The following is a 13,999-nucleotide window of genomic DNA, read 5'->3' as shown; positions in this document are numbered from 1 at the left end:
ACTTTTTTGGGAAGAATAAGATCTGTTAAAAGCATGTTTCTGTTCCTTTCCCCCATAATTTGAAGGTATGTGAGTTCTCTTCCACAGGGATGTGACCAGGGCTGTGTAGTGAAGCAGCCTGTATAATCCTTGGCTTCTCTCTGAGAGCACTAACCAGAGGCTTAATTAACTCTGAACGCATGTGTGGTGATGTAGACGCTAATCTTCAGAAAGGCTGGACTGCACCATCACCTCATTTCATAGGGATCATTGTCAGATGCTAATCCACTACAGGCTCTGCCAGCCTGAGTTGGAGTGGAACTGGCACATTGGAGATGAGGCAATTTGCCTACCTTGAGCCATTGTGCATGTCCATGTCTCTCTCTCTCTCTCTCTCTCTCTCTCTCTACCTGCATTCACTAAAGAACCCGGAGGCAGCAGTGTAGAGGACGACAGGAAATAATGAGACAGAGTGAGACAAAGTGGAAAGAAAAGACAAAGCATCACAGCCAACGACTTCGCTTGCAGGAGGTGCAGTGCTGGATGTGGCTTTTTCTTTCCCTTCTCATATCTTTATTTGTCCATCTTTTATCACGAGCCCTGGCAGGGCAATGTTCAGACTGAATAGCTCGTTTCTCCCTGGCTTATGGTAGCTCCTGCTGAGGCTTCCATCTACTTCCCACTCCCCTGTTGTGCTGGAGTGTGTAGTTAAGAAAGAGGAAAGACAACGGGAGATACAGAAAAACAAGATGCATTGGCTTTGCCTTTGAGTCAGTCAAAGAGTTATTTCTATACCTTACATGCCTCACCCTGGCTTTCATTCTCACAGGTGCTTTTGTTACTCTTACTATTAATGGCCAGCAGAGGCAAATTCTTTTGCTGCTCTGTCAATCCCTTTCTCTGCCCTGCCGATCCTCAACAGAAATCTCAGTGCTTCATGTGCATGTGTGATCTTGAAAAAGATGTGGCAGTTCAAGCTCAGCCTTGGGTTTTGTTTAAAAAAATATAAAACCTAATATAGATAGAAAAACTTGAATTCAAGTACAAAAAGAACATCTTATTTATTATGCTGCTGCTTTTAAGTTATGTCAAGGGCACAACGAATATATAGATGGCACCTTCTATTAATATGCAGGTAAGTATAGAAAAAAACAGCATATTCAATTACATGTACTCTGGCACAGAGCTAAGCTGACTAAAAACGAGCTCACAGACTTTTGTTGCTCAGTTGAAGAGAAATGCAGGACTGAAACTTATCACATCCTTATTGCAAAGTCAGACTGACTGATTCCCTCCCCTAAATCCTCTTCATCAGGCTATGAGGAGTGTAAATGTTCATCTACTTAGATCATGGAGATGGGTATTATAGTCCTTCCAGCACCAGTCACTGTACCAACTATGAATATGAAATGTTTCTGGAACTGTGGGAAGATTGCAAGCTTTACCTCTGCAGGTCTCCTGTGATCCACTCTTTTACCAACAACAAAATTCAATTCATTGGAGTTTGGAAATGGCTTTTCCTAGAATAGCAGGTTTGCCATAATTTCTGTCTTACTCTCATAGCAGCAAGGGGTATAGCAAATGGCTGTTAATCATCAGTGCAAAGAAAAGGAACTAAAGAGCTATGATCCCAAAACAAAATAATAGGAAGCAATAATTCAGCAGGTGTGAATTTGGCAGAACATCCTGCAAATGTTTGGATGGGCATGTGTACATGCAGGGGACTTCAGATATTTGCGAGTGTTTTTGTCTGTAAAGCTGTAGGAAACCTCCTATTGAGTTTCCGAGACTTAATAGATGGGAGCTCAAGAAGAACATTTGAAGAGGGAGCTTCTTTCCTTTCTAATATCCGTGTAAATAACTCCATGTGCTTTATTGGTCTCAAAGTCTCCACGGTGGGTAGGAGGAGAATCAATAATCGTTTAAAACTTTGTGAATCAATTAGATGAGCAAGACAGGCAAGACAGCAGCTTTTTGACAGAGGTGTTGCTCATTGGTTGACTAGGAAGGAGATCTGGACAGGGAGAAGGCAGGTACTGCCATGCTTTCATCCATCCTGGAGCATGAGAGGTAACTAGCTTTGGCCGCAGCCTGTTCTGATGGGGATCAGGCCTTCAGGCATGACAAATGAGGTTGCATATTGAACTGCTTATTGCTTGTTCAGCCAAGGACTCTTGTAACACACTTCAGTTATATGGTAGCTTCCCAAAGCTGGGGTTGTATCCAGAGTCCAGACCCTATGGTTCAGATATCCACCTCTGGTTCTTCTCCGTAGGCTTTGAGAGTCACCAGCCAGATCTGAAGCCAGAAGGAGTGTCACAGGTGCAGTGCAGGCCAGGATTTGAACTAGTTAGGTCTTCTGAAATGGCAGCTATACTGGGCCTGTGCTGTAGTGTCCATGCAATGCGAATGCATGGATGCCTTAAGGCCAGCTCAGGGTTTGTGTACCTCCTGTTGCCTGGTGCAGACATGCACATTGTGCGCTAATGAGGCAGCTGCTTGCCAGAAGCGTGTCTGAGCAAGAACGGACCAGGGTGCTGTTTCTTCATTTTATGCCCAGGCAGTGCAAGGAAGGTGGTAGAAGTCCTCTTAAAGCATACCACAGGGAGCTGGCCTTTTTGCTGTGCACAGCTAGGCTTTGACATTGCTCCCGTCCCAGCCTCTGCTGTAACACACAGGTTGGAGTGAGCCGGGGTGAGTCATGTTTGGGAGAGTTCAGGGCAGGGAGGAGGTGTACTCTGAGCAAGCAGCACCTCCTTACCAAAGTGATAGGATCTAATTTGGAGCATGCAGTGAAGATAGGGTAGATCCTTGCAGTCTCAGAATGCTATATGAAATGGCTGAGTGTTTACTCTCAGGCTCAAGAGGAGAAAAGACAGGCTGGGACTCCAGCCTCACTTCTTTCTGAATCATGAGGCAACCTTCAGGCAGGAAGCCAGTGACCCGGGCTAACCGAATAAACCTTGCTGTATTTCTGCGACTGAATTCGTGGGTATAAACAGTGTATGAATAAAGTGAAGCAAAGACGGCAGTGTATATGCTCCATATGTTCCTCTCCCACCACGCAGGAAAACAGTGCCAAGGAGCATAGAGGGAGTCAGGAGCTACTGTGGAGAAGGAAGCCTGGGTGGGCATAAGGATGAAGGGAAATCTTGGTTTCTGCAAGAAGAGGCAATGCCTTTTCTTGTCTGTAGATTTGGGTTTGAATACAGAATCCTGCAGTCTCCTTCTGCCTCAGAAGCCTTGGATCACATCCTTCACCCTCTCTCTGGTGGGGAGAAGTGAAGGTGTTGGGTGGCCTTTGTCCCTTTTGAGAGGGATCAACAGTTTTTCCTGCTGATCCAGGTTAGAGTGAGGCAAGAAGAAAAGAGAAGGGATACTATCACACCCAAGACCCTACCTCCAAGGAGCCTCAGAAATGACCCGTTTTCCTACCTCAAAGACTGTGAAGAACCAACCACATAGGTGACCATCCCCAAGGCAGTCCTTGCAGGTGCTACCTCCCTTTCTACCCTTCTGCCAGATGGGTAGCTTGTCAGGCCCTCTCCTCATCTCTGCAGTCCCAGAAGGCTGACAGAAGATCCAGGGTGGGTGGATGTGGGTAACAATGCCCAGCCCCAGCTGTGACAGCCACGACACCAGTGGGATGTGCCATACCCCGTGCAGTACTGCAGGGAGCAATGCGGTGCCATCCTTTGTGGCTGCCAGCACCAGCTCTAAGGAGCTTATGGCCACGGCTGTATTACGTGTGCGTGGTTGCCAGGGAAACACTAGTTCTGAACTGGAACCAAGGCGGTGAAGGCTGGAACTTTTTTTTTTTTTTCTTCTTTTTTTTTTTTTTTTTTCTTTTTGCATTTAGAGCCTTGATTATGACCCTCTTAGAGAAGAGGCAGCTAGGTGTGGGGCAATGGGAAATCTAGAGTGTCTGTAATCTAGTCAGACCTCTGCTGTTGTTCTTGTCCCCTTGCTAGAGAACATTCCCATTTTAAGTTTTATTTTCTTATTTTTTAAAGGCTGAAATTTTTTACTGCTCCTTAGCTAAGGAAAGCGGAGGACACATGTACACAGGCTTTGCCTTCAGCTGCTTGCACATACTGTACTCTGATCTAACTGAGGGAAGCTATCTCTGATCCAAAGGGTATATAGCTATATCATAACATTAAAAGCAGTCTAAACTGGTTAACAAGGACAGTTTCTGAGAAAAGATTCAGTCTTAATACAACATTACCTTAAATTGATGACTCTACTTCGGCCGTGGTCTGGCCAGCTTGGAGCATGGGCACAGCCAACTTCACTCTGTCCATAAAGGCTGAGCAGACCTTCGCATCATCAGGACTGTTGGTACCATATAGTAGGACACACAGGAACCAACAGCTTTTCCCACAAAAGGTTACTGTTTTAATAAGCAATGTAGAATTTGAGAGGAAGGAAGGTATCACTACTTTGTGGCTGAGAAGGGGAATGAGGTGCTTCACAGACAGTCCCTGGATACAGTACACAGCTGGGCTACAGTGAGAGGAGATCTTCAGCTCCTGGGAGGCTCAGATGGCATCGGACACAATGCTGAACTTCCAGAGCTTATCTAAATAGACTCTGTGAACCTTTGGACATTCAGCTTATAATCAGGTTTGCTTTTAATAAAAGACCAAAGGAATATTTGATGAAATGGAAGAGCAGTTAATTTAGAAATGATAAAAAGAAATAGTATTTCATCCTGGATAGTTGATTTGCAAAATTTATTCAATGACATCTTGCCAGATACTGTGACTGGACTTTTTTAAAGAGTGCTGGAGAGTTTTATGGCTGCTGTTGATTGATATGGCTAAACCAATGACATGCCATTCAGCTTACAGTCAAAATTTAGTCCCTAGACTGGAGGATAAGACAGCCAGAAAAGAATCCCTGGGCAAACACCATGATGTAATTGAGTGGATGAATAATGGGGCAGTCTGGCTTTCCTCTAATTGTTTTGGGCTCACCCTGTCAGGATCCCAGTCAGTGGGTTTGTCTGAGCTGGGACTGCCTAGATTGCCAGTGTGGTATAACATGGCACCTGACAGGGGAATCTACCCAGAGTGACCAGTGGCTTAATCCGTTATATGTAAGCTCATCAAACAAGGAAGCACACACATACGGAGGTGAAAATGGAAATGCAATATACCTGATGTGAAAATTGTTTATCTTGGCAGCTTGCTAACTGACATTTCCCCAATGCGGAAAAATGCTGGCATCCATATGTGATGCTCTGAGAAGCTGGTATGACATACCATCGTATATTAGTCTGCTTTCACCAGTGATTGCTTATGAAGTTCACAGCTGGTGGACCCCTCACCTTTGGTGTTTGTTGCAAACAACCTTTGGTGTTTCCTCAGGATTCCACTGGACAATGGTCCAGATGTGTTTGACTCTTTCATTTTGTTCATTAAATGCATGTGGTAGTGAAACATTCCAAAGATCAAGATAACAAAATCTAGGGTGTCTCTTGTTTCCTCTGTTGCAAAATGCTTCGGACGAATGATTTCTGCAGACTCTTAAGTGGAAACCGGAAATCTCTTAGCTGTTTTCAGCCCTTGAGTCATCTTTAATCAAAGACCTTTTCATTATGACTCTCAGGAGCTCCTTGGTGCTAGAGTGCTTACACAGTTGCCCCTGGGCTAAAGCTCTGCAACAAATCAGTTTCATTGCTACACAGAGATTAATGCCCAAACCACAACTGGAGGCTGTGTATATGCTGATACTTAAGTGTCTAGTTAATATCACCGTACATGTGAATCTTGGTTCCTTTGTTACCCTTTATCAGGGTAACAAAACTGAGCTAGACTGGAAACTCTAGATTCCTTATCACAATTATTCGCAGCAGCCACCAGTGATGGTTACTTCCAGAGAAGACTTAGAGAGTCAACAACTATTCTGACTGCTGCAGACCTTTCTTGTCTACTTGGGTGCACTACAGCAGGGACCAGAAAGACAGCAAAATGCTGGCCTGTAAAAGAGGGGTCTTACTGCCCTCTACTAATTTGTCACAGTGTTAATGGTTCTGTACAGTATTTATCCTGTCAAAGCCACCTGGTACCATGTATGTCTGGGCTTTGTTTCTGCTATGACAAGTTTCAAACTGTGTGAACAGTGGAAAGAATGAGTCCTGTTTTCCTCTGGCTTTGTATTGTATGTGCCCGAAACACTCCATTTCCAGCTGTGACAACCTCCGTTTTCCTTCCTGTCTCTTATGATGTCCCTTGGTGTGTTGGCTTGTCTTGTGCCATGTGTGCCCAATGGCCATGCTGATGGTGTCTTGAGTTCTGCTTGCCTTTCGCTCAGTGGAGACGTTGAAACATGTCTCTCAGTCATATATGAATATTTGTAACAATTTCTCTGTGACTATCATCTTTGAGATGTGACCTTCTGTCAAATAAGGCCAATACATTCAATAGTTATTACTAAAACAAGTGAGGGAACTGATAAATATAGTTATGTCAACCACATTTCTGCACCTAACAAACTTGAACTTCCCAATGACAGCATGTGCCCAGGGCAGCTCTGAAGATTTACACTAAGAATGATTTGCTCATCAGAGAATCAGAGCACTGGGAGGGGACTGCAAGAGGTCATCTGCTCCACCTGCTGTGCAAGCCAAAATCAGTAATAACCCAGGGAACCTACTGTAGCAAGATAGGAGAGTTTTGAAATCCTACTGAATAGTATCAGCTAGAAAGAGTGTCATTAACAAATGACACAGTCCAGCCTTATTTTGAGTAGGCTTTGCTGCAAATGTGTGTTTTTGTGGAAATGTGTGTATGTGATGGATGCAGAGACACTGTTCTAGTCCCCAGTTCCACCACGGGGACATTGTGCTAGGGCTGTAGTGCCACTATATTCTCATGCTCCCTAGTGCAAGCACTCAAGAAGAGTACTCAAACAGAAAGAGGCAGTAGGGTAATCTTAAAAACAGAGTTTTATTGTATTGAGTTGTTGAAAACTAAATAAAAAAATTAAACGTGGGGAGGAAAAACAAACAGGCAGAAGATTCTGGCTCCAGGCTAGCCAGAAGCAGTGATGCATTTGTGGTAAGAATAAACAGCAGTAAATGAACACTTAAGCAACAAAGATCCTGATTTCCTGTCAGATTTGTTATAATAAATGGACTCAGAAATATAGAAAATTTAATTATAAGACCTTGAACTGTTGTGGCATTTTCCATCATGAACAATAAAACTCCTTCTGAATCAGGTATCCCACCAGGACTGTGACAAATAGGTACACAGTGGTGTCTCAGTTTTGAAGAAAAGAAATACATAGGTAGGGAAATTAAGGTCTGTGTTTTCCCTGAAGTTGTTTGGTGCTTGCTCACTCCTTTTTGCCTCCATAAAATCTGTGGTAGGTAGGGCTGAAGTCTGTACAAGAGGGAGCCCCATGTGATTTGTCTGTAGGTCATAGAGGAATTTTGCAAATCAAGACAGTACTAAAGACACACAACTTTTCTTCTAAATCAGGAAAGTGACAACAAGGCTTTGAGAAGGTATAGTGGCCCAAAATCATGAAGATCTTACAGAATCCCCTTTGCAAACCAGAGCACTGGAAAAGATGGGAAGGACACATCCCAGTCACTAAATTATGGCAGCACAGGTGTTTTAATACATTGGTAAATGGGTATGAGGTATACTGATACTTCCAAAAGCCTAATGAAAAGGAACCACTCCCAGAGCAGAACAATCTGTATTTCTCTTGCACCTGTGCAAAGATAGCAGCTGAGGGCATTTTGCAAAAATATGCTCTTGACTCACTCCTCACACACTTAATCCTTGTGTATAACTTGACACACCTGGGCCTTGTGGGCTCTGGCACTTGCACTGATACTAAGTAACTTGCTAGCAGTACTAAAGATCTGTTTGAGGCTCAGCCATTATGTCAGCTCAGCATGATACACACACTGCCAGATTATATTTGAATAATCTACACAGAGGAACCTTAGAAGGAAACATAAAATGCCAATCTTCTTACTTCCTAAATCAGCAGCTATATCTTAGTGGAAGGCTCTCTAGTTCCTCAAGATGACTGGCTCACTGCAACTGGTTTTGGGGATCCTACATTCCTTTGTTTTAGGGATGGGATGTTCTCAAGATTGCCCCATGCTGCGAAGCCGTTTTGCTCTCAACAGTAAGATGTTGTTTGCAAGGCAGTAATTGTTTTTGCTTGTCTTGGGAATCCAGAGAGGCTGTTAGGAAAGAACTTGTGAGAAAAGCACCCTGGGGACCTCTTCTGCCACAGCAGAGGTAAATGGTTTGCTAAACAGCAGAGATTGGTTTCAACTGGTGTAGCTGCAGGAGGGCTCCTTCAAGAGCCTTGTCAGGGGCTATCATCCCAGGTCCGGGGTGGGGGTCACATCTGGCCCCCAGTGCAGCATCTACATGGGTCTACCCTTCAGGGACAGAAGGCATTTGACAATTTAGAAGCACTGGCAATAATACTTGGTCATTTCCTGAATCTTGCACCACACCCATCTCCATCCACCTAGGCACCTTTCTCAAAGAGGAGTCCTCAGTGTGCATGCCTTTGCTCCCTCACCACGTGCAATCCAGCCTCCTTCTCTGAGGGGTTAAACATGCTGGAGGGGGAGGCAATACTTGTCCCAGCATCGGTAAACTCCGAGCAGATTTTCTGTGGGAAGCCATCTGTCAGCTGGGGAGTGGTGCTGTGTCAGTCGATTGGCTCCACCTCCAGCTCAGCTCTGCAAACCACAGATCCCTGACCTTGCTGGGTTATGGTGGGGGAGTAGTAGGATCTCTGGAGGACTGAGATCCTGTAATGGAGTCTCTCTTCCTCCAGACTGGGTGAGGGACACCTCCACTGCATCTTACAGCATCTTGCAGCAGTTAGCTATGGGGGAGCCCAGGCTTACAGGTGGAGGGCTGTAGAAGAAAGACAAGCTTTTCTAATGTAGCCAGAGGATTGTTTTTAACCTCTGTATGTGCAGTGTGAGGGACATCTCCTTCTAACTCAACCCGTCCCAATCCCAAACTTAAATCTGTCTCCCAGTGGCGATGTTGAACCATATTTTGGCTCTTCCAGGGTGAAAAAGGGGAGGGTGGAATATGAAATTTCTGCAGGAGAAAAATAGGAGCTTGCAGTGTTTATAGAAGTCTTTAATATCTGGAGGGGTAAGATACTTCTTTCTGGTTTTAGACTAATAAAACACTAATGAACCTGTAGGTAAAAAACTTGGATCTGCCTCCTAATCTAGTCTCTCATTGTAGCACCACAGTGAGGTCAAATTCCACCTCTGATAACTCTGTGGTTCTCCGTCAGTTCAGCGTTTTCTCTTTTTCCTTGGCTATCCATCAGGTGTGGTCAAAAATAAGGAAACTGTGGCTCTCAGGAATATTTCTTACTTGGTTTTCTATACCCTAAAAGGCACTCACTGAGATTCTCATCCAGCTCCATCAGCAATTCTCCTGATTTATTATGAGAGGGACACTTTCTTCCACACTGTTGTCTGTCCTTCTTCCCTCACCCCTCTTTTTTTTTCTGAGTGCTGAGTTGGTTAGAGAATGAAGAACATTTGACTACCCAACTATTGGGGTGATTAAGTGCCAAGAAACATCTTGCCAAGGTGCAAGCTGGTCTGGCTTGCACCTCCTTAATGCTCACATTTTGAATATAAGTTGCCTCTTCTTGCTGCTTCTGTAATAAAAATGCAAGCAGTTGCTCAAGAGCAATTATTACATGCACAGCCAAGTGGTCGATGCTCTTTAAGGACAGATGCATATGTTTCTTGATGGAGAGGAATTGTTTAGCTGGATTGTGGTAAAGCTATCTATTTGGTGTATTGATTTTTGATGTTCTGATATGCTATGGTTAGTAAGGAGTGCTGAATTTTCTGCCTGAGCCTTTGGGACTGAATTTCTTTCAACTGTGCTGTGCACTTATGTGGAATGAACTGCCAGCACATGCTTTAGTTGGAGCATCTGACTGCGTTTTGAATCACAGCAATGACGGCAGAACCCTCGTAGTTACTAGATGTGGTAGGGCACTTCCCTACCATGTCTAGTAACTACTATATGTGAATGTGTCTCCACAGCCTTGACATGCTAGTGGATTTACCACCTCATGTCCCCTCTTTGTCACTGAAGAAAGCACCCAATATTTTATTCAGAAAAGAATTCAAGATCCCGTGTGTTCAATCTTCCCATAATTCAGTAGCCAGGTCCTTCAACTCTTAGACACTCTACTAGAAACTGGAAACACGCATTCAGTGCAGAGATTCTTATGCATAAGAATAGAAAAGTTTTTTGTTGAATTTAATATATAAATAAATGCTAGTTACCACTGTGGGTGTCTTGCATTCTTATGTTATGGTAAAGCTGAGTGTTCACACTGTAGCATTCAGTTTGCTACAGGTGGCTTTCAAAGGCGCAGTGCAATGAAGGGTATTGGAGATGCTTGTTCAGGCTGTTTTCAATATCAGGCAGGTGCCGTGACAGCTGTTTAATCTTTCATCTGGCTTTCCTGATTTTATCCACAAGCTTCAAAGATAAAGCATATCTTTTCATTGAAAGAGTATTTTTTTTTCCTGAGTGCAATTGTAGGAGAAGGGGTGAATTCCAATGATTAGAAAATACGAGCTCTTTTCCACAGATTGTGAGGCTCAGTTGCTGTTCCTTTTATTTATATATTTATTTATTGTCTTGTCTCATCTCCAATTTGCTTTTTCTTTTCTTTTTTTTTTTTTTTTTTCTTTTTTCTTTTTTGTGTACATTTATTTTTCCAGTGAGCAAAGAGCAGCCTAAAAGTACTTTCACAACCTCATAGGAAAGGCACTGGGATCTGGGAACAAGAACTCTTTGGTATAGGTTGTGACCCACAGGGAGTTCAGGGAAGATAAACAGCTGAAGGCTGGTTACAAGATCAGAGATTTTTTTCCTGGAGTTGCTGAGCAATGGCATGTTTTGCCAATAGAGAAAATGACAATAATTAATAAAAAACATGACAAAAACAATGGATGGATGTCTGATTAACTGTCACCCTTGCTGAAAACCATCTCTACCTGCTAAACTGTTGGAGAGTGAATTTGGTAGAGAGCTGTTCTAAATGTGAATGTCTTGAGGTAATGCTTTGGGGCATTTTCACAATGAGTTCCCCCAGATCTAAAACTCCTGACTACCTTGTTCTGGATCTCTGGTTCAACTCTTCTGGCTGACTGAGAGAAGGCAGAGCTGCTATCTTATTCCTAAAAGTAGTGATTGGATTTTGTTATCTTAATATGAATTTCTGTGTAAAGATAACCTTAATTCTGATTTTTTTGTTTGTTTCTTTGCTTTTTTTTTTTTTTTTCTTCTTCCTTTGTGATTAAATCCTATTCTACAGGAGTCAGTGGGAATCTGCAGTTGACTTTAAAAGGTGGAGATCAGTTTATAGGATAACATATTGGGAAGCGCCTTTCCAACCCTTTCCATCAGGAACCATGCAAAAGTGGGATTTGGATTTTACCAAATCTGTTAAAAATTGAAAGCCTGGTATCTTGTGAAATCTCAGGACAAAGAATGCTTGCATTATGCCATTGAAGAGATGAGATCTGTATATAACCCTTTTATAGTCTTGGGAGTTATAAAAAAAGTGCATGTTCTGATTCTTGCAAAGATGAACATGGCATGGTGGAAGGATATGGAGGCAATAGCAAGAGAAATATTAAGCTAACATTTCTCTAAAACATGGTATAAACAAAACCTTGATGGTTTAGAATTCTATTTCAATTTTAGTAGGTTTTATATTGTTCTAAGACTGAGTCTTCAGAGTCATAGTACCTTGTGTTACTGCTTGCTCTGAGAGGAACTTGCAATAGAGGTTCTCAGATCTATTTCTGTCCAATGGTTCTTCCTACTCTAGGTATATTTCAGTCTGGATATTCAGACTAGAGTGACTGTCCGAAAATCAAAATCAGAGCTGTTTATCCTATATATGTGGTTATGTATTTGTAATTAACATGTACCTTGTTTATCCTATGTATATGGTTGTGATAATCCTGGGATTAAAGCTGTTAATTTCTGCAAATATGGCATACTTTGCATATCTCTTTCTGGCCTCACTTGTGCACCACTTGTTCCCTGTCTGTTAGAATCACGCCTAACATTTGAAACCTTTAAGTAATTTCAGCAACCTGCCTTTAAAAATAAATTAAGGACAGCTGGTCATAAAAAGGCTTTTACTTCCTTTTCACTTGCTTCACTTTGTTAAAAATCCTTAGACTCTGACCAAGACATGAAGTGTAAGATTCTGACTGCATGCCTCCCTCTACATGCTCAATGGGTTGACTAGCAATGTTGTATATTTCCTTTGACCTATTCTTGTTTTCTCTTTCTCTTTTTCTCTTTGGCTTTCTATTCTAGGATGAGTCATCCATGTTCTTCCAGTTTGGCCCATCAATAGAACAGCAAGCTTCTGTCATGCTCAACATCATGGAAGAATATGACTGGTACATCTTCTCCATTGTCACAACTTACTTCCCTGGTTACCAGGACTTTGTGAACAAGATCCGCAGTACCATTGAACACAGCTTTGTGGGTTGGGAACTGGAGGAGGTCCTCCTCTTGGACATGTCCCTGGATGATGGGGACTCAAAGATCCAAAACCAGCTCAAGAAGCTCCAAAGCCCTGTTATCCTCCTCTACTGTACCAAGGAAGAGGCCACCTACATTTTTGAGGTGGCCAACTCTGTGGGTCTGACAGGCTATGGTTACACGTGGATCGTGCCCAGCCTGGTGGCAGGGGATACAGACACAGTGCCATCCGAGTTCCCCACTGGGCTCATCTCTGTCTCATATGATGAATGGGACTACGGTCTTCCTGCCAGAGTGAGGGATGGAATAGCCATAATCACCACGGCTGCTTCTGATATGCTGTCTGAACACAGCTTCATCCCTGAGCCCAAGAGCAGCTGTTACAACACCCAGGAGAAAAGGATTTACCAGTCAAACATGCTCAACAGGTAAGGGAGAGGGCTGGCCTAGCCTTACAAAAGAGGGGTCACAAAGGACCTCTGCCCACTAGAATAATTTTACTAGGACATGGTGCACTGGATCAGTGGGTTGTGTTGGCTAGAACCTGGGCAAAGGGAGCTGTGCTAATGGTGGGGCTTGCTTTGCTCTAAGTCCTGAATGCCAGTACTGTTATCCTGTTTGAAAGCAGCCACACCACATGAAGAGGAAGCCAACACAAGACAAAGGCACTACGAAGGCATAATGCAAATTTTGGGCGTGCCCCTTGATGCATAACAGGTTTGTTTCCATAACAGTGCTGAACTTCTTGGAGAGTCTTTGCACAAATGAGTCTGTAAGTGTCAGGTGGATTCTTGCTGCAGGCAGTGGGGATTTTTGTATTTAAATCTAGAAGGCCCCAGGTTCTGTTCCAGGCACCAATAATACATGAACATGTGTCCTTTAGAGGTGATGGTTGTGTGACCTACCTGGGATATTTTCATGGCACTTGTTGTCTGTGTACTGAGTGTCTTACTGCCCATTACCCTTCAATCACAGGAGAGAAGGAAGTGCAGAGTGGTCTGGAGAACTAAAGCTGTAAAAAGAGCTAGGGTCAAGAACTCTGGTGTGCTCCTGCTTAATCCTTAAAGCTTTTAAAGTCCTCAGGTGCCTTAGGCATCCAGTATACTCAAAGAAGATGGACTTGTGCATCCTGCTCATTGGCATCTCATTGGCCAGTGTCCTCTTGCCGTTTTATGTCTCATTCTCTATGCACATTACATAGAGAACTTAAGCACCTCCATCAGGACTGGGAGTTTTATAGATGGCAAAGGATATTAAAAAAAAAAAAAGGAAAACCTATTAAAACCTATTTGAATTAATCATCTTTGTCTAATTCAGATTCAAATTTTATGAAGAAACAGTGCTAAGATGTCTGCTCGAGGCCACAGAGGAAGCATGCGATGGAACAGCCTCTGATTACTAGATCTTCCTTTTTTGTCCCAGCTAGAATTTGAGTGTGTAGCTAAGCAACCCAGATAATTAGACATGGG

General features: G+C 43.2%; 1 protein-coding gene across 1 annotated transcript in view; it reads left to right on the top strand.

Annotated features, from left to right (window-relative positions):
• The window catches only part of GRIN2B (glutamate ionotropic receptor NMDA type subunit 2B), a gene marked incomplete at both ends in the record, with an annotated part of 162,036 nt that overhangs the window by 36,144 nt on the left and 111,893 nt on the right, over positions 1–13,999 (top strand). Inside the window, one exon of the mRNA XM_084291018.1 lies at positions 12,360–12,958. Coding sequence (XP_084147144.1) covers positions 12,360–12,958 — 599 coding nt within the window. The remainder of the gene's footprint in view (positions 1–12,359; positions 12,959–13,999) is intronic.

The sequence above is a fragment of the Netta rufina genome (genome assembly GCF_964035555.1).
Source record: "Netta rufina genome assembly, chromosome: 1".
Lineage (NCBI taxonomy): Eukaryota > Metazoa > Chordata > Aves > Anseriformes > Anatidae > Netta > Netta rufina.
This window is presented reverse-complemented; position numbering and strand designations above follow the sequence as displayed.